General features: G+C 40.2%; 2 protein-coding genes across 2 annotated transcripts; one reads left to right on the forward strand and one right to left on the reverse strand.

Moving 5' to 3' along the window:
* Positions 1–288: 288 nt before the first annotated feature.
* arfgap2 (ADP-ribosylation factor GTPase activating protein 2) lies at positions 289–13,698 on the forward strand. Its single transcript, XM_085409031.1, has 16 exons — positions 289–408; positions 2,978–3,096; positions 3,246–3,318; positions 3,492–3,623; positions 4,066–4,146; positions 5,419–5,524; positions 6,106–6,162; positions 8,746–8,798; positions 8,985–9,121; positions 9,489–9,620; positions 10,233–10,361; positions 10,466–10,618; positions 10,713–10,839; positions 10,984–11,071; positions 12,333–12,457; positions 12,551–13,698. Exons 1-16 carry the CDS (start codon positions 337–339, stop codon positions 12,569–12,571), a joined length of 1,605 nt encoding a protein of 534 aa, XP_085265157.1. The 5' UTR covers positions 289–336; the 3' UTR covers positions 12,572–13,698.
* Positions 13,699–14,760: 1,062 nt separating this feature from the next.
* Positions 14,761–26,004, reverse strand: pex16 (peroxisomal biogenesis factor 16). The gene is made up of 11 exons (XM_085409042.1): positions 25,725–26,004; positions 25,477–25,512; positions 24,859–24,935; positions 23,493–23,626; positions 22,703–22,803; positions 22,241–22,321; positions 21,121–21,270; positions 20,241–20,313; positions 18,656–18,775; positions 17,458–17,522; positions 14,761–15,466 (listed from the first exon to the last, which is right to left on the reverse strand). Exons 1-11 carry the CDS (start codon positions 25,855–25,857, stop codon positions 15,408–15,410), a joined length of 1,029 nt encoding a protein of 342 aa, XP_085265168.1. The 5' UTR covers positions 25,858–26,004; the 3' UTR covers positions 14,761–15,407.
* Between the last annotated feature and the right edge of the window lie 1,967 nt (positions 26,005–27,971).

Genomic DNA, 27,971 nt, shown 5'->3' on the forward strand with positions numbered 1-27,971 from the left:
TCATCATTACATATGACAGTTTCTTCTGATGTTTATTTTGTTCCTTGAGGATGTTTATAGAAGCCTTTTCTTCTAACTTTTTTGTTTTGTTTTGTTTTGTTTACATTAAATGACATGTTTGACTGTATGCATTTTTTCCAAGGGTATGTACTGATTCTATTATGAACATAATGCTGATTATGCTGTGCGAATGAAAATGTTTTTTAAAAATGTGATAATTAATCGACTTGTTTTATTTTAAAGTCGGTGAACCACGGATGACTTTTTACCTTTTTGGGTTTTGGGCCACACTAGTTGCCGTAGTGACGTCAGCTTATAGAAATCGTCAGTGTCAAGATGGCTACGGAACCAAATAAGACCGAAATCCTTACCATTTTCAAAAGATTAAGATCTGTTCCTACCAACAAGGTAACCGAATACTCACCATCATTGCTTGTGTATTACTTTGTGAGGCTTTTTTATACTGGCAGTCCATGATTAGCTTTGGACAGGAGAAATTACCTGGGAAGCTAGTCGTGTTCTAGCACCTAGCAAGGCCCGGCTACACGGTAAGACAGCTAGCAAAAGCTAATGACTACTAGCCTACCGGTAAAGTAGTCTAACATAAAGGCCACGTATGTGTAAGCTAAGGAAGCTAACTTGTTCCGCTGTGCCACGTCGGGAAAATTATGGGAGAATCGTGAACTAAATAGACTAAACTTTTGATATGTCCGATATTGGGGACTCATTTAGTAGTGGTCGTTAGGTTTGCTTTGAAAGCCGTGAAATTTGACTCATTTCATTGATAAGTATCTGTTAGTGCTAGCAGAGTCTGATGTGTTGGCGCTCCATAACGTTTGTCAGTCAGAACTTCGGTTTTACAGTCATTTGTTCGGTAGGTGTTCTAGCTAACGGTTTACAGAGTGACAGTATAGTTTAAAATTAGATTATAAAAGACGATGGTACTGTAAAGTCATTAAGCGTTCAAAGTAAGTGACGGAAATACATAAGCAATATTATTTTTGTTTATTTATTTTTACACAGGAATGATGTTTTACTTACTCCGAGTCAGGCGTTTGGGCTATATGACCCTGCAAGCCTTTGTCCAGCTGTTTATGAGATTTCGTTTGATTTCTTTTAACTACTCTGTTAGTTTTCATATTAGCAGTGCAGTATGAACAGGTATGTAACAGTGTGTGCAGCAAGTGTGTAACAGGTTAGAGTGAAGATGAAGTCACTTGATAATAACGTTTTCTTTAAAGGCAGAAAAAAAAATGTATAATGGATTACAGTCAGAGCTGTAAATGTCTGCGTTTTTATTTTTTCATTGAAAGCATGTGTTTTTTATTGACATCATTTAATGAATGAACAGTACACTGCGACTCTCTATATATGACAGTAATCATTTGAATATCATTTCTTCAATTATACTGTGCAGTACAATTTTCTAAGTAAATTGATCATCTATATCGGTCTTTACAATCCACAGCAAAGATAGTAATGAGAGATCGGGTATCGTTTTCTTGTATACATGTGCTTATAGTAGTAGTAGAAATGGAAGCAGTAATGTCAAAAACATTCATTCATTAATTACTATGCTTTGTAGAAATTGTGCTTCCTGGCACGTTGCCTGCCTAGAAGCAACACAAAAGCTCTGTCGAAATGGGTGAAACACACCTCAGGCAGCCATGTGCGTGACGTGGATGTTTTGAAACGCACTTCACAGAAGTATTATGAAACGTGGTGTTGGAAAGTCCAAGCATCAGCATTTTATCCCATTATAAAAGCTGGACGTAGTAAATGAAGCCAACCTGAAGTTCTCTCTCATTTTAACAACTGTATATATTGTATGGTTTTTCAATGCAAAGCACAAAGTCGAGTTTTGAAGTTATTTATTTTTTGCTTTTTTAATTTTAGTTAAGATTTTAGTCACCACAGGAGTTTTGCAGTAATGCCCTTACTGCAGTAGTAATGTAGTAATAGTTTTTATGTAATTCTTTATGAATACATGTTACTTCACATTACCAGCAAGAATATCATGTCATTTTAGAACTCTGACATCTCCTTGAAAGTCAATAAATCGATCTGAAGCTCAAAGTACACACCTACAAAATATTATTAGAATTCATTCAAAACCTTTTAAGCTATAGACAAGAAAGAATGACATGCAGGGACGTAATGAACACAGGAGTTGTTGTGTTTTTTGGGTGGAGAACCCTTTTAGTTCAGTAATATTGTGATTAAATGCCATCAACATTTGAAGAAGTCATTATTAGAAATTCTAGGTTCCATCTCCCAACCCTAAAAGAGGTCTGCAGGTTTGGTGATTTTCAGCTCTTTTGGAGTTGATCCATTCTTTTATAGTCAATTTGAAAAATTGGAAATGCACTGCTGGACTTGACTATACTGAACAGGCCAATCACAGGCATTTTGGGCTGATAAATGCAATTTATAGTTACATCTCTAAGGAAGTGCATGCAACATTACAAACAACAAAATAATAAATAAAATTAGACATGCGCGATCTAAACTATGGCATGAAAATGTTACCTTTATTCTGTGTTGTTGGAAGCTATTCTGACATTAATAGGAGGCAAAGTTTTGTGCTGCTGAAAACAGACAATATGATGGTGTAGAGACATTAATTAATATTAATAATCGATTAATAGTAATTAATACAATATTTAACATTATTTCACTTTCAGTCTGAAAAATGCTCCACCTCTTGGCTCTTCACGGTGTGTAAACACTCAGCAGCTCCATGTTAAACTATGTCATTGCTGCTTTTCTGTGACAGTAAATTCAATGAGAAAGTCTTCAGGAATGTTGAAACGAGCTGTTTAAATATAACTGACTGGCAACATTATTATCTGGTGATGATGTTGCTTCTCTTGCTCATATTGCATGATTAGCAGCAGGAAAATGTAATGGACTGTGACCACTTGGGTTGGTCGAGGCAGAAATGTTTCATTAAAATGCTGATGTTCTGTCTGCATAGGTATGTTTTGACTGTGCTGCCAAAAACCCCAGTTGGGCAAGTATTCCATATGGTGTCTTCTTGTGCATCGACTGCTCTGGCATCCACCGCTCACTGGGAGTGCATCTCAGTTTCATCAGGTAAACTTCATTGTACCTCAGCTTTGTAGCTGATCTAAAAATGTGTCGGTTTATGATATTTTAACACAGAAGGAGGGTTTTGTTCTGGGAAAGACTGTTAGTAAATCTGTCCATGTTGACTTTCCACATTGTCCCCCTTTCCTCCGCAGATCCACTGAGTTAGACTCCAACTGGAACTGGTTTCAACTTAGGTGTATGCAGGTTGGAGGTAACGCCAATGCGGTAAGTCTGAACCTGAGTACCAAGTGTAATGAGGTTTTTCTCAAATAAAAAAACAAAACGATTGTTGTCTTTTACCTAAATGAGCCATGTTTTGTGAAGTGTGGCTTTCTGGTACGACACGTCTGTGGTTTCTAATTCTTCTGAAATGTCATTTCTGTTTTTTAAATCTGAAGACGGCATTCTTCCGCCAGCATGGCTGCTCCACAAACGACACCAATGCCAAGTATAACAGTCGTGCTGCCCAGATGTACAGAGAGAAGATCCGACAGCTAGCAAATGCTGCATTGTCTAAATATGGCACAGACGTGAGTATCAATGAAGGGAAAACGTTTAGGAAATGTTTACGTCACTGCAGATGTTATTATTTCTGCGTAGGCTTGCGTGCTCCTAGTTTAATGAGTTGTTGGTACATTGAGGCTCAGTGATAAGAGTGATAAAAGGATTATTAGTGTTTGAGCCATGTGGCAGTTCTAGTTCAAAGTACATGGTAAATGGACTTTTACTGTAACCGAGCACTGAAAGTACTACAAGCTTCATTCACCAGATCATTAATATACCTTGTCTAACATTTGATTCAGTGGCTTTCCCAAGTACTCTGACATGCAGACTCAAGTAGCCATGGATCGAACCAATGACCATCCTTTTGTTTTATAAACAAAACCATCATTAATTCAGGATCTACTCTACTTCAAAAAATATGAAAAGCTTTTGAATTTACAACACAAGTTTTCCTTTTTGCTGTTGCAGCTTTGGATTGACTCGTCTGCAGGAGGCACGCCTGCAGCTTCTGACAAGAAAGAAACAGACTTTTTTGATGAACACACCCAGGTTTGTTTTTGTTTCTGGTGCTTTTAATGTCACAGCATGTTGTTTAATCACATCTACAATATTATAGTGTTCCTCACGCAGACATTCCAGGTTTAATTAGCAACTCATTTTAGCATTTCTTTTACAGTGCACAGAACAGTGGCCTCCATTCCTCTCTTAGTTGTAGTTAAGTCATTTCTAACCAGCTAACCATGGCCCTTTCCATCTTGCAGTGTTTCACTACTCTCTGGCTCACTGGCCATGTCACTGTTGTGGTGGTGCTCGTTATCTGCTTCTGCAGCAGAGTGCTGCAGCTCCACTGGCCTGCAGTTCTTTTTCTGCTCTGGTGCTTATTTAAAGTCTGAACGTGCATCAGGTGGAAAACTGCAGATCAGAGAAAGAACTTCCATCTGCAGCTGCTTTCCGAGACTTTTCTAGTTAGTCTAGACGTTTAGTTAGTGTTTAGTTATTTGTTACAGAAGAGAAACTTGCTGTGTCTGTATTCACCCCGTCTCCTACTGAAATAATAGTTACTATACAATTCCACTTGGGTCTGTGTTTCCACAAGCCCCGCTAGTTTAGAGACTTATTCTCCGTTTGCGTTTGTTTCACGTGTCGTGTTCAGCGTATGTCAAACGTACAAAACTTAAGAGTCACCAAGCTTTGTATCTGTGACAGAATTGTTTTTGAAATTTAGTTATTGAAATTATTATTACAATGATTAAAATTCTTATAAGATTTTGTGCCTCATTTGGAGAAAAACCTCGTGTGTGTATGTATATGTACAGATGAGCATATCATCTCCTTCCCCATTATGAATCTATAGGAAATGCTGCTTTAGGTATACAAGGCTGATTAAAAGTGTGTGTGTGTGTGTGTGTGTGTGTGTGTGTGTGTGTGTGTGTGTGTGTGTGTGTGTGTGTGTGTGTGTGTGTGTGTGTGTGTGTGTGTGTGTGTGTGTGTGTGTGTGTGTCAAACACATTGTTAAAGTTCAAACAAAAGCATTTGAGTAACTAAAGTGTTGAGTTTCACTAGTTTCAAGACTAGTTAATAGGACTAGTCTTCTCAAGACTGGTTTATAACTGCCACGTGGGATTATTACAGTTCATCATTACAGTGAGCTTATAAAATATATGTTGTTGTTGTTGGTCAGATTTTAAGTGTTTCTGATTAAACAGTGAGCCACAAATGATTTGTGTATAGTTTAAATCTCCTGAGTGAAAGACGTATAGATTTAAAGTTACAGGCTTAAGTTGCATCCGTTCTTTAAATTTAATGACATTTATTTTTCAGCCTATTAATGACTGGAACGTTGCACCATCCTCTGAGCCAGAGCAGAACGGAGCCACTCTCACCCAGCAGCTGACGAACACAGCTGCTAAAGGCCAGGATGACACCCGTAAGTAAAATGAATCTTAGTTGTCAGCGTTGCATTGCCAGGTTCATTGTGTTTGGTGTGCTTGCTACCATGCAGACACGCAGACTTGCAGCTCTAATAGCTGTGACTAAATCTAATGTGTGAAAAGGTGATGGGATGAATGAGTCGTTACAGGTCTTTACTTTGTTTATTTCAAAGAGCTATTACTTCATTAAAAGACACGTCCTGGTTAGTTTGGTTGGAACGTGCTCATAGTGATTAGTCATCTTACCTGGAACTGCTGATGCCTTTGAAACCAGTGGGAATCACAGTGCTTCTGCATTTTGGCTTAGTTTTTGTTAATAAAATAAAGAAAAAGTTATAAAATGAAGTCAACACAACCTCACATGAACAACACCACATTATACACAGTATACTTTTTATTGATGTCCTGATATTAAAGCCTTAAAATGGAAAGGGGGTAAACGTCCTTTTTCACATGACTGTTTATTTTCACATTGATCCTGTTTTGAATGCAGCAAATAAATACTAAGAAAAATGCAGTAAGTATGTCTGAAAAATTCTTTTGTTGCTTCAACCTTGTTTTGCTTTTATCTTTTTAGAGCCAGAGGAAGGACCCAGCATTGATGGTTTGAGCACATCACCCAAAGCTGCCATTGGTGAGTGCATTAGCTTCACAGAGCCTCTGTCCTTCTGTAACTGCACAGCTGTTATCTGTAGTTTTTCTTTGTGTTGCCATTTATGTTTCTGTGTATAGATACTTCCCTTACTCTGCTTCGACTGTGTTTATACTTTTGTATCCATACATCCTTTTGTCTGTGTGTTCCTGTGAAGACTGTCCCAGTTTCGAGTCATATTATTCACATTCATTCATAATGATTAGAATATTTCTGTCGTACTGTGAGGCTGGTTGGGAGCTACAGTGGGAGGAATCCCAGGTTCTTCTAGTCGACATGCACAAGTGTCCCCGGGCGAGATACTCAACTTTAAATACCTCCTGATGCATCTGTCAGAGTATTAGTGTGTGTGTGGTAGTTCACCTTTAATAAAGCACAGTATCATTAGGTCTGAATGGATGAATCAGTGTTCCTCAAAGTAGAATCGTGTAATAGAAGTACATGCACATTTACATAGTGGGTCATTCTCCACTTCAGTTCAACTCAGTTTTATTTCTTTTGACAACAAAACCATCATTAATGTGCCTTATGTAAGGTACAAAACCGCCTGAGCCTACAGCTGCATAATGTGGGGAAGGTTGAGGGTCACCAGGGGCAACACTTACTATGAGCTTTATCAGAAAGCAAGTTTTATAAGCAGAGAGGCTGTGGGCCTCCAAACATGGAGCAGGTTCCACGTGAAAGCTGAGTCTCCTGCTCTAGTAAAGTGATGTTGTGAAGTCTTTAAAATCATTGAGAACATGAAACATTTTATCTAATATATTAATTAGTACTCTTGTTACCAAGAATCATGATCTCATAATTGAATTGTTTGCGAGTACAAACTAGTATTTATATTAAGTAGCGTATGTCAGAAACAGTATGTGGCTCTTATGGGAATCTTGCTTTTGTTGAACTGCATATTAAGAGTTCCTGAATTTTAATGAATTCATTTTTCTCCTGATTTGACTTATCACTTCTGTAATGCTTCTATCGAGTGTGCATATCCACCATGGGTAGTGTAATCTAATCTGGAACATGAGCATTATGACTGTGCTGACTGGTTTGTCCTGCTCTTTAGAGGACTCCATGCGTTTGTCATCACGTGAAGGATGGACACCTCAAGGTGATACGTGTGGGTGTAGTTTGCACCAGCTGCTTTCTAGCTCAGACGCATGGTTTTGTTGCTTTTATTAACATCTCCTCAGTCACCTCCTGTTTCTCCTACTCTGTCATGTAAACAGTATCAGCTCACTGGTCTTATTTGTACAGCTGTTCAACAAGATACTCTTTGACAAGCATAAAGCTCTTTATTGTCGTTGAGTGAAACTTAATTCAAAGTTACTACACTGTGCAAAACGACTACGTACTTTGCCAAGCTGTTGAGATCGTCTGTGTCACCACCGTAATGTGACTGAAAAGTAAAGAGTTTCCTAAATGTCTGTAATGATAGTTGCTGCCTGTCACTCTGAAATTGTTACCAGGATGTGTAACTCTGCTGAGGGCAAAGTGGCTGACTAACATTGGCATTACTGAACACGATGTTCTTGCTGGAATGCAAAAAAAGCTGGTTTTGTGAACCTGAGGTCTAAGTGCTGTGGTGCGGTGCCTTTAACTGAGCAGAACGCTTTTGCTGCACTGATTTCTTTAATTTGTGATTTAGCAATTAAAAACCTTGTGAATGCTGTTTCACTGCAGAAGCATCTTTCACCAAATGTAGGTTGTTTTTCCAGAGCTAATGAGCTTTTTTTAACCTCTGCTTTGGCGCCAGATGAAGCTGTTTTCGTGCATAATGAGCCCTGAACTCTGCAGATTGTCTGATGGAGCTAAATGTGAGAAGTCAGTTTCAATTTGTGTTTTATTTATACAGCTATGAATCACAACAACAGTCGCCTCAAGGCGCTTTGTATTGTAAGGTAGACCCTACAATAATACATGCAAAGAAAAAAACCCAACAATCATATGACCCCCTATGAGCAGCACTTTGGCGACAGTGGGAAGGAAAAACTCCCTTTTAACAGGAAGAAACCTCCAGCAGAACCAGGCTCAGGGAGGGGCGGGGCCATCTGCTGCGACCGGTTGGGGTGAGAGAAGCTCACAGCTCCAGCTGCACCATGTTGGACTGCAGCTGGTGATTGTAGTCTCCATTCAGTTTGAAGCATTGGTGAGCTCAGAGTACTGGCACCAGTTCTCTGTGACCTGCTGTGAGTTCTAGTCAGTGGCAGTTTGCATCCGACCTGTAGAGGAGTACAAGAGCGACTGTCTCCAGTGGGAAGGATCAGAGCTAGCTGGACTTTGAAACAGCTGAGGGGATTGTCCACTGAGTAAATTATTGTTGTTAATGTCTGAGACGCAGAAGGATAAAATAAAAAATGAACTCAAAATATAACTGGATGTTCCTCCTGAGTAATGTTTGTGTGGGAAACGCCGTTCTAAAACTAAACAAAGGAATTTTTCCAGGGGAACTCGGACAGTGTCCTGCCCTGATTATTCCAACATTGTTCGGAAGTCATGAGTGAAAATATCTCGAGAGATAAAATGATGTTGTAAATGTGTTTTAAAAAGACATTGTCCCATGTGTTACAGATCTGAAACCTTCTATCATTGGGAAAAAGAAGCCCATGGCAGCTAAAAAAGGGGTGAGTCAAACCACAAATATTTCATTGTTTCTCTACCACATGAAGCTGCTGAAAAAAGCTCAGGATTATTTATTTCCTAACATGACAAAAAGTTAGTATCATGAATTTTCCTTCACATTCCCTCTTCTGTGAGTTATCAGCTTAAAGCTGAGGACGCACTTTAACCACGTTTTCCTACTGATGCAGCTCGGTGCAAAGAAAGGTCTCGGTGCCCAGAAGGTGAGCAATAAGAGTTTCTCAGAGGTGGAGAAGCAGGCACAAGTGGCTGAGAAGCTGAGAGAGGAGCAGGCCGTGGAGGCTCAGAAACAAGCCGAGGAATCCATGTAAGAATAAGAGAAAGAATACTCTCCCTTATTTTCATTCATCTAGTTTTTTTTAATGCTAAGCCGTTTTATTCTTTCCAGCCACACACCTCTATGTTTTACCTTAATAAAGTAGCTTTGCTTGAGTCACACACAGCCAGCAGTAAATGGAAAAACAAGCTGAATCAGTGTTCACAGCACGCTGCATACTCGTTATTTAAAACTTTGGCCTTGTTTTATGAACATCCACCACAGAAAAAGGCAAAATAAGAAAAGCATGTAATAAAAATTAAGTCAAATGAATGAATGTTTAAGATGGATCTTTTGTACGTTTTTCCCAATAAAAAAAAAAAATCTAATGTTTAAAATTCTGTTCTGACGGCTGCAGTGTTGCCTCGATGCGTTTGGCCTACAAAGAGCTGGAAATTGACAGAAAGATGGAGGAAAAGAAGCTCCAGAATCTGCAAGGCAAGAAAAAAGAGCAGGCTGAGAGACTGGGCATGGGTTTCGGCAACAGGAGGTAAACACATTTTTCATTTCAGTTTCAGAATTTAGCTGAAGATTCTCGACATATAGGATGCAAGAAAAATGCAATATAGTGTAGCTTATAGCAGCAGATAAGAGTCCATCTGGGAAAGAAGGATTACCACTTGAAAATGTTCATGTGAAAGACCACCTTATAAAGTGCTTCCAGAGGAAATGATGAGGGACAAAATCCTCGCTGCTTGTTATGTGAAAAATCTGAACGTTATTTGAAACAACTATGTGCCCTGAGACTTATTAATTTGGCCTTAATGTGGATTCTTTTGTGATGTTTGGTGCAGTTTTCTTGTTTTTTTGGGGCTTTTTTTTCAGCAGGATTTGAATATCGCTAACAAGTTGATTAGTTCATATTTGCACATCTTAATGTTTAAGTGAAATGTGTGTTTAAGATTATACAGTATATGCACATAAGGCAGCCTTTTTTTTTGGTAATGTGCTGGAAAAGCTTGAAAATGGACCTTGAAAGTTCTTGAATTGAATTTGAACCTTGATAATAGTTTTTGCTCATAACACAGGAAGCTAATGCAGAATAGAGGAATGCCAATTGTTTGTTAGGTCTGTAAATGTGAGCATTTATTTCCTGTTGCAGTGCCGTGTCACATTCAGTGATGTCAGAGATGCAGGTCATCGAGCAGGAAACGCCCGTGGGAGCAAAGTCCTCTTCTCGCTCCAAACTGGAAATGTTTGATGAGCCTGGTTTCACCTCTGGACCTCCAAAGTACGCACAGAACCCACTTATGTATCATGGATTCATTATCTACCACAGAACATAGAGAGAACTGAGTGCACTCCCTTAATAACCCACTGTGTTTTGCATCTTAGATACAAAGACAACCCATTTACAGTGGGAGACAGTTTTGGATCCCGTTGGGATACTGAAGGAGGAACTGCCTCTTTCACCACCTCCTGGGCACTGGAGAAAGATGACCCCAAGGAGGAGGTCACCATCTCTAGTATCCAACCAACTGGAGAGCGGTACACACATATTCACTTGCCAAATACATACATGTCCTTTAGCTTCTGTCTAAAGCTCTCAGCTCTGACGCACGTTCTCAATGCTTAAACTCAGACTCCCCAGCAGAAGAAAAGCCGACGTCTCAGCTTCAGTTTCCGAGTCAAGTGAGGCCAGGCAGAAGTTTGCCAATGCAAAGGCCATCTCCTCAGACATGTTCTTTGGTCGGGAGAGTAGTGCTGAGGTGAGAACCTTCTCGTCTTCATTTCACTATAAAACAGTTCAAATCTAGGGCCTCTGTAGGCTTGTAATTAACATGTCACCTGTCATCTGTTTACTATGTTCTGTTCTTACCTCATGGTTGACCTTTGTTTCATCTTTCTCTCAGTATGATGCAAAGACGAGGCTGGAGAGCATGTCTGGAAGCACTTCCATCAGTTCAGCTGACCTGTTTGGAGATGGCAGTGACCACAAAGGTAAACGTTAACCAGCAGTTCTTATAATGTCAAGGTTCATTTACTCCTCAGCGCTCATCTGCACTTTTGAGCTTCCTCTTCTAACTTGTGTTTACAAAACTATATATTACTCTACGTGAAAATAGGGGAAATAACTAATGATTCAATGCAGAGTGGTGTGTACTCTCATAGAAAGCAAAGAAACACTTAGTGGTTCATGGGAATCCCTCAGCAGCCTGCACCTACTGCAGCATAACTAAGGGAGGATTCAGGGTCACCTGGTCCAGCCCTAACTATATGCTTCAGCAAAAAGGAAAGTTTGAAGCCTAATCTTGAAAGTAGAGATAGTGTCTGTCTCCTGAATCCAAACTGGAAGCTGGTTCCACAGAAGAGGGGCCTGAAAACTGAAGGCTCTGCCTCCCATTCTACTTTTAAATACTCTAGGAACAACAAGTAGGCCTGCAGAGCGAGAGCCAAGTGCTCTAATAGGGTGATATGGTACTATGTAATTATTTATTTATTATTTATGGGATTCAGATTTTAATCTGGATTTAACAGGGAGCCACTATATGGGAGAAATCAAATCAAAATATCACATATGGACTCGACAGTCTCAAACCCCACTGACACTGGATTATTGTGTTAAATCTGCAGACAGGGTCTGTATCCTACACCTTTGGGGAAGGTACAACTACCTCATTGGCAAATGCGATACGTGTGTTTGGCAGTAATGTTGATTAGATCAAGGCTGATACCTTGGTATGAGATATTATCCTTTATGCTTAAAGAAGAGGCTTCGCACATGAGTGCACGAGTACAAATGCAGACAATGTCAGCGTGGATGAAAGCTGTGCTATTCTGCTTTAGTCCCAAATAGACAGCTGATTCTCACTGAAGATGTTAAACCTTCATTCTATCCCCTCAGCCTCCTCGTAGATGCACATTTGGTACAAATTCGTTCTTCAGAAAGCTTGACCTCTGACGTCAAGGTCACTGATTTTCGGTGGATGCACCTGTGGTGTGAATTCAAAAGTCTTGGCTCACCTCATTTTCAAGTTACTGTGATGCTGCCTCAGGCTGAGTGGTAAAAATGATATATGATGACCTCCAAAAAGTTAGTGAATAACAAGAGTGGGATTTCTAACTTGAGCCACGGATTGCTGCATGTAGAGGTGACGTGGCCTACGGTGTTTTCAGCAGAATCACTGCCGTGTGAAACCAGCCTAACTGATTTGGATGTGTGAAAAAGTCCCGTCTGATTAGACTTCTCTGCTCCTCTCAGGAAGAGCCTCAGGCTTTGACAGCGTGCTTCCCTCTGGCTCGGACATCGCTCAGTTCAAACAGGGAGTCAAGACCGTTGCGGGAAAGATGGCTGTCCTCGCCAATGGTGTCATGAACACGATCCAGGTGAGACTGGTCCACGAGACAGCTGCTTTATTTCACTTGAATCCTTAAGTTTGCTCATACTTCTCCTTGTTTTTGTGTTTATTCCCTCCTCAGGACCGCTACGGCTCCTACTGAGCAGCATCGACCGGTGGACTAACACCTGTGTGGAGCCAGACAGCCTCTTGACTGACACGTGCATTTGGACGGAGAAGATGGGACGAGACATGGACAACAGAAAGTATTGCATGGGAAAAGAAATGTCCGTCACGTCCGTCCTCCATTATTGACAGTTTGAGACAGTGTTTTCTTCTCTCATTCTCATTAGCAGACTCTTTAAGTTTCCATGAGCAAAGCCGAGCGTCACAGGTTGTATTCTTTTCTAAACCAGAGTTTTGTTGTAATTTACTGTTTGGAATACTTTGGTCTTAGATTTTCAAAATGATGCCAGAGTTCATTCTGCTTTATTTTATTCCTTTGCAGAAGTTGTTTATTTCCATTCATATAATCAAATATGTCGTGCTAGTTTTTGTTTTATTGTGAGATTTAAAAAAGAGGCAGTATATATTTTAGTGTTATTTGAACAACAATCGCAAACAGTGCTGCTCACTTACTGTGGCACTTGTCCACAGTTTGTTTTCTTCGTAAAGCACTGACTGATTTTCAACTCTTTGAGAGGAATTATGCGTTTCTGTCTGCGTGAAACATGGAAGCATCACATTTTTGATGTGCAAGTTGCTATGGTTACATGCTGTGTTTGAATTAGATTGTGCAGCAGTAAATCCATCATTCCCTATAACAAACTTCCAGCGTGCAATACTGGGAATTAGGGAGGGTTAAATCCAACTCCAATAGGCACTGCAGACAGAATATGCTGTCCCAGCTCAAAACTATAATACTGTATTGACTATGCATCTCCACTCTGCCACCTTCAGCTGTGTTTCACTTGTTTTTGCTTGTTGAACCTGGAGTCTGCCTTGATTTACCCTCAGTGCTTTGATTTTTGGAAAGCTTGTATCTTTTAAGTTCACATATTCAGTTTTAAATAGAAAAATGATCCTCGAGTATTTAACTCGAGGCGAGGAATTCTCTCTAAATTTCACTGCCATGTACAATGCAGTTAAATACAGTGAACTTGAACCGTGAAGATTCACCGCGCTTGTTCGTATCCCATCTTGTCTCGTGTGTTCAGGGCAGACTTTACGTTCAACAAGTTTTGGAAATTGGATAAAATTCGAAAGTAGTTTTTTTTTTTTTTTTTTTTTCCCCCTCTGTCATGCATCAAAGTGTAATTTTGATCACCCCGTGTGTGCGCCCTTCCCATGGTAAAAACGTGGGGCGATAGGATGAAACATTCAAAGCTATTTATTTGTAGGTTACAAAAAGAAACAGTTAATAAAGATCAAAAACCTCTGCTTTGTTTTCACTGACGTCAACTTTCTCACAAACACCCAAAGCTAAACCTGTGGTTGCTGCCGTACTAGATTTTACTCTGTGCAACATTCACACATTTTTATATAAAAGCAGACTTGAAATGAAAATGATCCAAAAGTGGGGAAAAAAGTGGGGACGCCGCACAGATTTTAATGCAAAGAAATTGAAGTCAGCCTATTTCAGTCCAGCAACTCAAACTGTGCTGCAGGCTGTAAACATGCAGTTTGGACTGGACAGCCTGGTTCTGCTGTTGGTGTCTTCCAGTTAAAACTGAGTACTTCCTTCCTCACCCAACACTTTCTCATAGGGAGCTGTGTGACTGAACTGTCTAACATTGTAGGTGCTTCAGTATCAAACACTCTCAGGTGAGTTGGTGCTATATAAATAAACCTGAATTAAAGTGAACTGGTTCTGGTACAAGTGATTTAGCTCCCATCTTCCAGCCCTGGAGGTTGTTTGGTGGGAACATGATTACTGTGGATATGAATCCATTCTGTTTGTGGAAAATCTGAAGAATGACCAGAACAGACGTCTGTTGTTCAATGCAAGGTTTATGCTGTTGTATTACAAGCTCTAAGCCTTATAATAGTTTCTAAACTACTGTTGCTTCAGCTCATCCTTAGCGTACGTAAGTGTTTGTTAGCCGACTGTTACTATTAATCACACAGTTTGATTCAAATGTTATAAATAATCAAATTTCATCACTGTTCAACTGATATCTATCCATGTAATTTATCATCCACATTTCACCTAATTACAACGGGGTTGACTTTTTTTTGCTTTCCACAAAAAGAAAAACCTGCTGAATTTATCATCTGTGGTTTTCTTCCAAAGTGTTGCTTCAGTGTTTGTTTTTAAATCTAAAAGGTAAAAAAAAAAAAAAACTGGAATAATTCAGATTTGGGATTTTAATGTTGATTAGAAAAAAAGAAAAAGACCACAAGAAACAGGAAAAAATGCAGCTAACCTCAGACTAACCTGTCAGTCGGTTATTCAACTGTAATTTTGAGCATTTGGAAATCTATAAATTACCAAAAAGCAAGAACAATAATAACAAATTATATTTGTGCATGCAGACTGTCAGCAAATGAGAGCAATTGTGTTGAGTTCATGTATTATGAAGACATGCTTTGCTTTAACCTGTATAACGTGTAGGCTCACTGTATTTACATGGGTCCACCTTCCTCTCTGCAGCGAGCTGCTGAAATAAATCATCTGTTATTGACAGATAAAGCAGTGCAATGATGGGCGGAGTTCACAAAGAGATTCTGCTATAAATCAGGCTCATAGTGTGTCTACACTGCAAAGATTTAGGACATATTTTGTGTACCAAAAAACTTGCTGAGCGCTGGGATTTTAATTATAACTGTAATGATTTCATTTTTGTCCCTCACTGCAGGCCAGTCATTTCCAATCATTTTATCTGATTTCTGAGGAATTATTGCAAGAGTCTGTGTCTCTGTTCCATCCTGGCAACTGATGGGTCCTTTGTGCAGTTTCTCCAGCTGATTAGCAAACGTCAAAGATCCGAGTGCAGGTTTTAGCCCCAGTTGTAGAAGTAGATCTTCTGCCAGGTGGGGAGATAACCCATCAGAGGACCTGAACACAGAGACAACACAATCAAACCCAGCACTAATAGTTCATGAAATCATGTATCATATGGTGGAACAACAGTGCCAAAAAAACAAGAAAAGAAAAAGATCTCTCTCCATGTATCCATATATGTGTACATGTATATATGCAGGAATGAGTGTGTTGCTACAAAAATGCAGAGAAAAGGACAATTAACAATGGAAGAGAGACAGACCATCATAATTCTTAGGTCTGTAGGTCTGTCCGACAGAGAAACTGCAAAGAAAGTCAAGGTGTCAGTGAGTCCAGTTTCCTCCTCCTGCACTCAGAAACAAACTGTGACAGGAAGTGCAGACCCAAAGACACGACTGGATCAGAGGACACGTTTCTGTGTGATCGGCGGCTCACAGCACAACAGCTTCATCGCAGCTTAACAGAGGTCGTAGTAAGAAAGGCTCAGTCTCAACTGTGAAGAGAAGACTTTGAGCTGCAGGTTTGACAGGACGAGTTGCAGCAATATAATTAAAAAAAATACATTTAAAAACAGGCCTGGGAGCGCGAGGGACTGCGCTCCTCTGGACTCTTTCTTAATAATAAACTCTGCCTGTGATAAGTAATGTGACGGTACGTTTTAGAAAAAGAAAAAAAACAAATAAAAGTGAATTATCATATCATATGTATAACACTGTAATAATGTATCGCAGGTATCACCTGTGATTGGCCTACCTGTGAAAAGTAACATCTCATAAAACTTTACAGTATTAGAAACAAAACTGAGGACAACCTCTAAAGAAAGCAGCTGAAAGAAGAAAACATATATATATGATAATGTGATTACAGTGGTTTTTGAGAGAAGATGGTATTAGAGATAAAGTCAGATGGATCATCTGTGGCAACCTCTAAATGGAGAAGCCGAGAGAATAAGATAGATATGATAATGCAGTTTCAGTGGATGTTACTGGATTTTTAGTGTCGATGCACATTCACGTGACTTTCAAATGAAGTGGATTCTCCCACATGTTAACTCAAGGTTCATACACCTTTTTCAGGGTCAAATTCAAGCACTGTTTAAGCACTTTCAAGGTCCATTTTCAAGCTTTTCCAGCACACTTCATATAAACTTAAAACACACATTTCACTTAAAAATTAATATGTGCAAATGTGAAGTTCATTCATTCAAAACTAACTGTGAGATGTTTGACTACATTGCTCTCTGGATTATTGTTACAGTCCTAAATGATCAGCTTTAAAGTGTTTGTGCTAATAACACCATGTACAGTAAGACAGGCATGGAGAACAGCACTGACGGGAGGCTTTGAACAGATGACACACTCAGTTCAATTCAACATATAAGACTTTAAAAACGCACAAACATCGACCTAAAATCTATTTATTCAGTCCATCACCTGTCATAGAATTATGTCAAATAATAATGTATTGTTCATCTCCCTTAAATAAACAGGCAGCCTTGAAATATGAAATATTCATATACAAAAAACACATATACATGTGTCTGTCGTCTCCGTAGCTGATAGAGCCCCACAGGCCTCAGTGTGAGCTTGAAGCCATTCATAATGTTTAAGTTGTTTAATGTGTCGGTGCTCACGATAAACAGACTTTGAATGAAAGCCGAGGAACTGCCCATATGGATCAGTCTGTCATATTGCTATTATTCCCCCTAAGCTGTTGCCAAAGACACCAAGTTAATAAAATCTAAGCATTTTCAAGGATTTCAAGCACCCGTACGAACCCTCTAAACTCATTTCGTCTGTTTCAAATTAAAGAAATCATTTCACCTGATTATTTTAGGCAATTTCAGGTGACAATGTCTCATTTCTCTCTCACACGCACAAATGTTTACAGTACGCATTACGAAGTAGAACTCTGAAATGCATTCAATTTTCAAAAGTCACAATTTAAGTTGTTCTACAAACAGCTTTAAGACGTCTAAATTCTCGACCGTTACAGCAACGCAAGGCAACACCGTGCATGAAGAATGAGCACACGGTTCTACTTACGTGCCACAAGCCCGACTCCTGGAACATGATCAGCCAAAAGTCTGAGCAGGAACAGAATCTTTTCCCTGCACATGAAGGAGTAAAAAGTAACACTGTTAAGAGTGAAGGAACAAGAATTACAATACTGTGCAAAAGTCACCAGCCACTCCTTTTATTTGGGGAGGTGGGTGGCTTCAGGAAGGTACTGACAGGCTTCCTGCTCCTGTAGATGAAACACGAAGCAAACCATCGTCTAGTATGTACCACCAGCTCCAGTTTAGGACATCTGTCACCTGTATTTGTCTGATACATCCTTAGTGCAGGGGGAGGGAGGCCCCTATACATCCGGGCCTTGTAATGAACTAGGTCACCCAACTGCAGCTCACCCAGCCCAAAGCCCCACTAAACCAGGCCGGCAGGACCCATCAGGCCCCACCCATCCCCCAGCTACAACACCCCCACCATCCATCACCGCCTCAACGCCCTGTAACGCCCAATACAAAGCCTTGATACAAGCGATACCCCTTCATTGCATGCCATCCCCAATGAAGACGCCAGGAGGGGTACACGCACCAAAATCCACCCTTAAATGCCACAGAGGACCAGACAGGACAGACACAGTAGGAGTGAAAAAGGAAAAGAGAGGGCCGACAGCACAGAGCCAACCACCAGGATCTCCCCACGCCAGTCTTGCCCCAATGCCTCAATTCCATCTAACCTGCACCCTCTCGTCCCAGCCTACACGACCAGCACCAAGAGGAGGTCATAGCCCACACAGGCCCAGAGGACCCACCCACGGTCCCCCAGAGCAGCAGAAACCATTGGGAGGTTTCTTTACATTTAGGAAACCTTCCTGAAACGGTATAACCTCTGGATTCTGCCGTTCTAACGAGCTTGAAGGTTAATATTTGGTATGACCAAATTTATTTTTCAACACAGCCTCAACTTTCTTCGTTTTTAGGTTCTTCTTGATGAACGTTCCAAAGGTTTTCTTTGGACTTCTTTTTGTTAAATGATTCTGCTTACAAACAAACAAAACAGCTCATGTCTAAAGACATTTTTCGTAAGACTTTTAAAAAGCATAAATAACCATTAGTCTAGACTTTTGCACAGTACTATTTTCTACAGATTGTACAATTATTTATGTCATCCTAATTTTAACACTTTTCAGAAGACGATATAAAACCGCTGAAAACACCACTTAACCACAGATACTTACTCAGAGTATTTGTCATAGAAGGGGGAACGCAGAAGGTAGTAGAACAACAGAAAGGCTCTCCTCCTCATCTCGGCCCTCTCCCATCGATTTTGAAATTTGATGTCGCTGAGCGCAGCGAAGCTGGAAGAAACAGGACAAGCAGCTGAAACGACTTCACGATCTCCTCTAACACTTCGATGCCTCACAGCACACATCCTGAGCTGCTGCTTCATGTTTGTAACTCATTGTTTACTTGTCTGGATGATTGTCCCTCCTGCAACAGCTACTGTGACATCCAGACTGTTCTTCACATTTCCCTGTGATTTTGTTATAAAACAAGTAAAATGCTCATTTATTACAAATTAAAACCGATGGATGAAATTATTTATTCTAATTAAGACCAGTCCTGCTGTGACTTGTAAGCAGTGTTGGTCAAGTTACTTGAAAAAAGTAATCAGTAACTAATTACTGATTACTTCCCCCAAAAGTAATCCCATTACTTTACTGATTACTTATTTTCAAAAGTAATTAATTACTTAGTTACTTTTTAAAAACACGATTTACACCGTGAATATGTGATAAGGTGATAGATCTTTCAGCCCAATTCTACTTTTTCTGCATAATCCATCATACAAAATGTAATCAAATGGAAAAGTCTCTTTTTAAAACTTGTTTTATTAGTTTTAATCTTTTAACTTTATGCATCAAGCAAACATTTAATTATCTGCAACATTCTCTGACTGGAATAAATTAGTTTAACATTTAAACCTATTTTCTGCACATTCCAGCTCATAAAATAAAATATTTTTTGTGTTTACACTCAGTCTTTCAAATAGATGCAAGTAAAACACAGCAGACAATAAATAAAGTCAAAGACTCAGCGGTCCTGTTGCTCTATTTTCACCTGTAAAGCAGGAGTGGGGTAGGCGGAGGGTTACCCTGGTGCAGGTGTGCCGCGGTCAGTGGAAGAATCCGCGAGTTTCTCTGTGAGTTTCCCATTACGTCGTAGCTACTCGGTGCTTGTTGGAAGTTTAGGGGTTTTTTTCGCTGTAAAAAGAAGTTTTCTTCCCACGCACAGCGGACACTAATGTTTTTGTCACTTTTTATGGAATCAAACTCAAAGTAAGGTCAGTGCTTCCACGCTTTAAACGCTGCACGCTCATACTCTCTCCCGCAATCGATATATTATCCATTGTTGATCTGCACACAGCTGTTGTCACCAACGTCGCACTCGCTTACGTCACTGTCGTGAGACATTCTCGCAAAAAATCACGGTTTTAGTAACGCAGTAACGCAGCGTTCCTACGGGAAAGTAACGGTAATCTAATTACCGTTTTTGCAATAGTAATCCCTTACTTTACTCGTTACTTGAAAAAGTAATCGGATTACAGTAACGCGTTACTGCCCATCTCTGCTTGTATGTGGCACAATATAAAAGGTGGATGTATGTGTATTTGGGTACTACGCAGATTGTTTGTTTGGTTATTGTCCTGTCTCAACTCCATCCTCCACCCGCACACATTTTCCTTCCAAGATAATAATTAATAAGTTCTTATTTGATAATGAAGTAGCCAACTGGAGGACTGCAAAAGAGGAACTCGCTTACCTGGATAGTTCAAGGACTCCAGAGATAAGCCATGGCTTCCAAGACTGTTTTCCAAAGAGTCCAAGGCAGAGTACTGCAGTTGGGAAGAACTGATTTAAGGAAAATTATAATAACTTCCCACAAGAGCAAAGTGCAGCCATCTGTAAATGGATATTTATATGAGGCCAGAAAGTCTGAAAACCTTGACCTGTTCCAGGACTAAGTACTTAACTGCTTCAGACTGATTCTCACTGCTCATAAGAAGCACACTCTGGCTCGCAGTCTGCCATCTAGAGGTGACGGTGATATTGCAGCTTTCCGATCCACAGTGTATTTCTGTCAAAGCTGTGGTGGTTTCACAGCAAAGTGTCATTTTAAAAATGTTTTGAACTGTTTATTACTGACATGACAAATATGAATGGACATGAAGGATGTATAAAAACGTTTTCCACTGTTGAAAAAACAGAAATGTTCAAAGGCTAAGAGGGAAAGATGGCATTTGTGATTTTAAATAAATAACACTGGTCCACACAGAGGATGCTACAAAATATGTTTGCTTTTAATCTTCTCAAAAATATTATTAATGCAGTGCAGTTAAAATATCTGCTCTTACTCCAACTGTAAACTTCACACTGAACTTTCTTGTTCGAGTGTCACCAGTGGTGTGTTTGTCCTGAGGTACACGCTTTGGCTGTAAACGTCATCCCCACCTCGTTAACTGTTCACCTGCCTCAACGTAAGAACAGCAAAGATCCCACTGAAAGCACAAAGTCCAGCTGAACAGAATCAAGCTTCTGGGATTTCCTTACCTGGATGATTGAGCGCGTTTAAGAAATCTCAGGAATAACAGAACTTTTGTTTAAACAGGTATGGCAACACAGAGAGAGGAAGGTAAGGATACAGTGCGCCAGGGGTCGTCCGATGTACACAGACTCAGCAATTGTCTCTTGGAGCCCCAGAGGTGTTGGTTGGCTGTTGAGTGTTTCCTTTAAGCTGCTCCTTTGCTTTTTGTGACTCTGTGCTCCCCAGAGCCGGGTCTGCAGCGAGGGAGCTGCCACATCACCAACACGGGACAGATCACGCACAAAAAGCACAGAGTTAGAGGTGCATCTTTATTCCGCCTCCTGACACTCGCTCTACAACATTTGCGGATTTTCCTGTCTAACAGCAAAGTAAAAAAATAAATGAACAATGTCTATTACTTTAATCTACAGGACAGAATGAAGTTCATTAAAGGTTTTAACATGAAGACATTTGGTCACTTTTTTGTTTCAGTTACAAATTCAAATCAACATTTTTGAAAACAAGCAGCAAACAAAAGAAGAAAAAACTTTGTTTCTTTTTTTCTTTTTACAGTTTACCACAAAAAAGTTCAGGAATACTTCACATAGCATTGTATAAGTGTTTACTGCTAAAACAGCTGACTATCTATGAACAGGTAATGCAATCAGCCAGTTTTGTAAACCCCTTAAATTAGAGCTGAAAGTCAGCAATTCAATCAGATCTTGAGGACATATTCTCGAGGAGACTTGTGGGGCTAAATACAATAACCCAAGTTCTGTCTGAATTTATAAGAATTTAAAGTCTGCCTACACGACTTCACCACCCCATACATCACATTGATATATAGCAGAAAACTGGCCAGACAACAGAAGAAGCTGAATCACAGTCGTTTATATGCACGGTGAAGATGTTGAAGGAAAATTCTAAATGAAATAAACATCAACATCTGGGACAGATAGAGGGGAACAACATGGAATGGATAAAGCATAGTGCAATTTAAGAACCCTGCTCTTAAATCAAGTGAGGAGGTGATATGAGCTAACAAAGAAGCTTAAGGACAACCTGGTGTTAGTTGGCATTAAGAGATTTCTCAGAAGCCGTCCTTTGTTCAGACAGAAACTGGATATTTTCAAATACCACACCAGCTGAGTACCACAGGATTTGGGTTTAGGCTTAATTGTCAGGCAGCTTGAATCTTAAGAGGTTAAAATGTTTTAAAGAGTTTAAACCAAACTTACCACTGCCGAGCGGCCTAATGACTCGTCCTGACCTCTGGCCCACAAAGCAGGTGTCTTCCTGCTGCTCTGTGTTACTTTCATCTATGGAGAAAAGTGTTAATTTAGCCTTCACGCACAAATCACAGAGCGGGAAGTGAGAAATGTCATTCGTTTGTGTGCTTTAAGGAAGGATTCATTACTTTTGAGGGAGTCTCTGAGCTTTAGCATACAAGAAGCGCTGCTAGCACGTGTTTACTTTATCAGGCTCTTGCCTTTATTTACTTATTTAGCCCAAGTTACTCAGTTAGTTTCAGCAACTGGGCTAAAATGCTTCCCTGCAGCTCACAATAGAAATGCTAACAGTCAAATGTGACAGGATTCTGGAGCCATTATGAATTCACATCTGATTTTACATTCTTCAATTCAAAACAAAACGTCTCACAGTCATTGAAGGTGCAGGCCATTTTATAAAAGACAACTGACCTTCACCAGCAAAGTCTCCACCTCTGTCAAGGGGGATTATGGGAGGTGAAGTCTGGATGCCAGATTTGTACCACAGAAGAAGCACAATCCGAAAAACTGCCCTGTGAAGGAGTCACATAAGATGTCTGTTCTCAGTCATCCAGGTCACGGTAGTCTAAGGAGCTCGGAAAGAAAAGCGACTGGACTCATTAAAAGTTTCTTGAAGATTTTTCACCGCTCATCTGAGAAGCTTCTTGAAATGTCTTCACTTTAAGAAGTCCAGTCGCTTTTCTTTCCGAGCTCCTCAGAAGTCACATAAAAAGCATTTAAAAACTATTCACAACTTAAGGATTTAAAAAAATAACAATTATAACCTTCAAAATCTGGAAACAAAAATCACAAATAAATCTAGAGAAAACTTCAAAGAGCACTTTGAAAAGCGTAGTCTTCCACCGAATCACTCCCAGCTACTCACTACAAGGCCAAAAATATGTGGACACGCAATGAATGCTAAGGTTCTTTTAAATTCATGATGCCAAATTTAAAACCAGTCTTTGTGGAGTCCTTTGACAGCTACACTGTCATGTTGAAACAACCACAAAGATGGAACACCATTTGTCTAACACAGACTATATTTTGTGCCTATGCATTAAAGCAATAGGCACAGAAGGAAAGCTATTGTCCTCCTTTTGAACATGTACAGTAATTTTTACTTTTCCATTTTCCAAAAAAATAACTTAAAATGTAGCCTGTGCAAAATCAGTATCAGTGTTTTATAATTTCAAATTAAAGTCAAGTTTCCAAGCCATACTTAAAAATCTGAATAAGTCCAATGACAAGCCATCGTCCAACTTCACCCCACAGCTTACAGGCCCCCATCTCCAGGAAGACCTCCACATACTCCAGCACAGACAGCCACGTCAGGAGCCTCTGTTGAGAGATGGACTAGAAACACCACAACACAAAGGATGGACGACTTATTAGATGAAAAAGGATGAAACCCTCACTTCTTCCCAGAACAACATCCTGTGCACAGTTTCTGAAGTCTTTGTATAGTTTCTTTACTGAAGGAAACCGTACAGTAAAAGATGGATGCAGCCATGGTGATGTTAGCCATTGGTTTCTCAGCCCATCTATTTGAGCCTCAGTGTTAGTGTTTTGGTTGCTGCAATGTTAGTTTTAAAAACCAGAAGTTAACATATTTGGAAAACAGGGTGGAGTGCTACGTCCTCGGCTCACACTAGCAATGGTTACCAAGCTGCATTCTGAAAGCCGTACAGAAGGAACAGGCAGGCACACTGCTACTCATCACAAGCCAAGCTTCTTGGATGAGCTTTAGCACAATTTAATCACCCGACTATAGTGTTTATGAAGGGAGTACAAAAGTATAAAGACCAAAAACTACTTTGTACCAATCTGGTTTACTGATCATTTGATGCCGGGCATTATGGAGCCTTTGGAATCAGCCTTAAGCAGCTACAGCTGGATATTCAGACACATATTTAGATGAGAAGGCCTGGCTCACAGTCTCCGCTCTAATTTATCCCAAAGGTGAGGTCAGGACTCTGTGCAGGCCAGTCAAGTTCTTCCACACCAAACTCACTCATCCATGTCTTTATGGACCTTGCTTTGTGCACCGGTGCGCAGTCATGTTAAAACAGGAAGGGGCCATCCCCAAACTGTTCCCACAAAGCTGGGAGCATGAAAATGTCCAAAATGTCTCGGTATGCTGAAGCATTAAGAGTTCCTTTTAATGAAACTAAGGCGCTGAGTGCTTAAAAACACCCGCACACCATAATCCCCCCTCCACCAAACTTTACACTCGGCACAGTCCATCAGACTGCCACCGCTCTAGTGTCCAGTGGCAGCGAGCTTTAAACCACAGAATTCAATGGCCTGGATGGGTAAGTGAATACTTTAGCAGTACAGTGTATTTGTCCTATTGTGCTCTGGTAAATCCTATAGGGTCACTAAAACTATAAAAACTGATCATGGTAACAATAGACTAAGACCATAAGTTTTTTTTAAGCATCTCTTTAGAATTTCTAGTTTTTATTGCTGCACCACAAAGGACAGCCATTTCAATTTCACTGCACTCTTCTGCAAAGAGAGTAAATGCTTTTCTTTTCTACTGTACTGTGAGAACTGGTTTTTGTTTGAATGAAAGCAGAGCTCACCACAGGGAAGGTACATCTCAGCCCTTTGCGCAGAATGTGGTCATTGAATAGCACCAGGAGATTGGAGGCAGAGTACACTACAAAGGTAAAAAATGACGATGAAAATATTTGAATAGTACACACCTATATACAGTATGTTCATTTGTGGACACACAATGCTTAGAAAACTGAACAGAATGCATAGTGATAATATAACCTGTAAAGTTTCCTCACCGCTCAATGTTAACATCAAATTATAGTCCATTATTATTCTCAAGTAAGTATCCTGTAATATAATTAATCTGCAAACCATTTATGTCCATTATGTAACTGAGGAAAAAAATATTTCAAAAAGTTTTATAATGCTAAAAATAAATAGATGTTTATTTTGTTTCGTATAATGTTTTGGCGCACAGGCTGGGAGAGGGTCACCATTCTCCAATCAATGTAAAACAGGACATAATCTGGGATTTGAGAGAACATGATGTCTCTCCGGAGATCTCTGAGCCTTCTGGCTTTTCAGAATTTATGTATTCATTCATATTTCTTCATTCACATGGCAAACTCCTACTAATATATAAGGCGTTGATGCAAGAAAGAACTAACTAGTCTCTGTGTTGGTCCATAACATCTACTTACCTAGTTCAGATATTTCATGGGAATCTGTAAATCTCCCTGCAAAATACAAACAAAGAAAACATGCCGTCATTCATTTTGCACTGCACGAGCACTTGTAGCTAGTGTTGCCGAGCTAAAGTGAAACTAACAAGAGATCTGGAGAGTTCACCTCCCAAAAAACAATCATAAGTCCAGTTGAGCTTTTGCATTACTTCTAAACAGAGAACCCTAATCCCAACACACTGTATAAACCTGCTGCTGCGACTGACCTGCGAGCAGGTAAGAGAGAGTGCGCACGGTACTCTCCAGCTGCGCGGTGGCAGCTGGGTTTCTCCTCACATACTCGGTGTAGCGTTCATAAATGCGCGTCACTTTGTCCAGATACTCCTTAACGTGAGACATTTCAGCTTTCTCTGAAAGACACACTCTGCATTTAACCGCTGTGCTCACAACAGACCAGCTAATCTACTTGTGTGACTTCTTACTCCTATATTCCAAAAGTATATCGTAAACGTCCGCTTCTTCTTCTTCTTCTTCCGCCTGCCATTGCTTTTGGCAAACAGCGAAACGGTGCATTACTCCCACCAACCGGTACGGAGTGTGGACCGAAAAGTAAATGTCTTTCAATATGATCCAGATCAGAGGATTTAACCATCACTGTACCGAGGAGGAGGTTTTGGAGTTGAACTTGTCAGCACCTGACACTCCTGTTAGTGTAATGTAAGATGTTCAACAGTTTCTTCGTCTCCACAGTAATTACTTTTTCCTGTACTGCGTTTCCATGTCATAAATAATGTTCTGTTTAAACTAGTGTGCCCACGTCTGAGTCTAATATGACCATCCTCTCCTGCTCCTTCCTGTTTCTCATTTTTCATAGATTTTCTTTGAACACGTGAAAGGCAGTCCTGTTCGTTTAATAATCCTCATCGGTGGATGTCGCATAAAAAGTTAGGACGCGTGCCAAAGTCAGAGGGTAAAAGTGGGACTGTGTTTTTTGTTTTGGGGGGTTTTTGCCACAACACCAGAATGACTGCAGGTGTCCCTAAGTTGCGGTTGTGGTACTTCAGCATGTACCTCTAGTGAAGAGGAGCATAAAGGGAGTGAGATTTTTTTAAGTGGCAGGTAATTTCAAATATAGCATTTCTATCAGCTCAACAAAAATCAGCCAACACACAAACTGTTTGTGTGACGTTTGTCTCACAGGTCCAGCTGCTGCATCTCACAGGGAGAGAGAAAAAAGAGAGCCAACTTCACTCAGAGATGGAGAAAGCTAGGAAAGACAGGACAAGACGGGAAGAAGAGAGGTCAGATCTAAAGGTAAGGACTGATAAGTGATGTTTGATGAACTGGAAATTTGAAGCTTAAAGAACAGTGTGTGACTGGTGCACAGTAGCCGTGGGTTCATGGTCAGAGTTAGGTTAGATCAAGTCAGTAGCGGTTTTTGATACGGGCGACACGGGCGGTTGCCCGGGGCGGCATCACGGGCATCAGCAAAAAAAAAAAAAATTGCTGGTACTCATGCTGCCCCGACGTCAGCCAGCGCATATTGGGAATGGTACAGGCACCGAGCGGTTTTCTATCGCCCATTTGCTGGGAGTAAGGGCGCCCACCGTTTGCGAGGTGCGCCTGCTGCTTGCGGCGCAGAGAGGAGAGGGCGGGGCGGCGGGGAGCAGCATCTAATAACCAACTCGCAAAATAAAACAAAATAAAAACAAACCAACAAACACGAAAACACCAGACATCATGATGCAGACTTATTATTTGCACCGATGTTTTTTTCGAAATTCTATACAGGAAAAGTGAGCGCGAGAGTCCTCGGTGCGCGTGCTCACTGCTGAAGTCAAAATAAACTTTATTGTCATCTCCGCTACATACAGTCCAGTATATAGAGAGACAAGATGACGAGGCTCCAGTTACAGCAGTGCAAGTAAACAAACAATAAATATAAGAAAAGTAAGAAAATAAAAATACACTTTAGGATTAGGGGTAAAGGGAGTGTTCGCCCAGGGCGCCAAACAGGCCAGGACCGCCCTGGATCAAGTGTAGCAGAGATTCAAATGAATTTTAGCTGATGATCCACTGACTGAATTCCACCTTCATAAAACTTTATACCATTTAGAAAAAAGACTGCATAAACAAGATACTGTCAGTGTAGAGGATGGAAATCAGCCAGGACAACTCATGAAACACCTGCTAACACCTTGTTGAATTAATTTGTGTAAATCCACAAAGAGCAGCAGGTCATTTGATCACAGCCTAAGAAAACATACTGGAGCTCTCAATAGAAGTTATTGTGTTATTATACTTTTCCCCACATTGAGCCATTACAGCCAATTTTAGGGTTCCTCCACCTGCTGAATCCCACTTTAACCCCTGACTGTACCCTGTTTAAAGGCAACGTCACCCTCTACAATGTAGAGTCTACAATGTAGGCAACAAAAACTAGATATATATATTTTATTTTCTTTCTTTTTTTCAGATTCTGTTTAACTATAGAATCTCGGTACTTTTCCACT

This window comes from Rhamphochromis longiceps, linkage group LG1 (assembly GCF_057381845.1).
Source record: "Rhamphochromis longiceps isolate RC_006_pf linkage group LG1, R_longiceps_female_GT1.1, whole genome shotgun sequence".
In the NCBI taxonomy this organism is placed as follows: Eukaryota; Metazoa; Chordata; class Actinopteri; order Cichliformes; family Cichlidae; genus Rhamphochromis; species Rhamphochromis longiceps.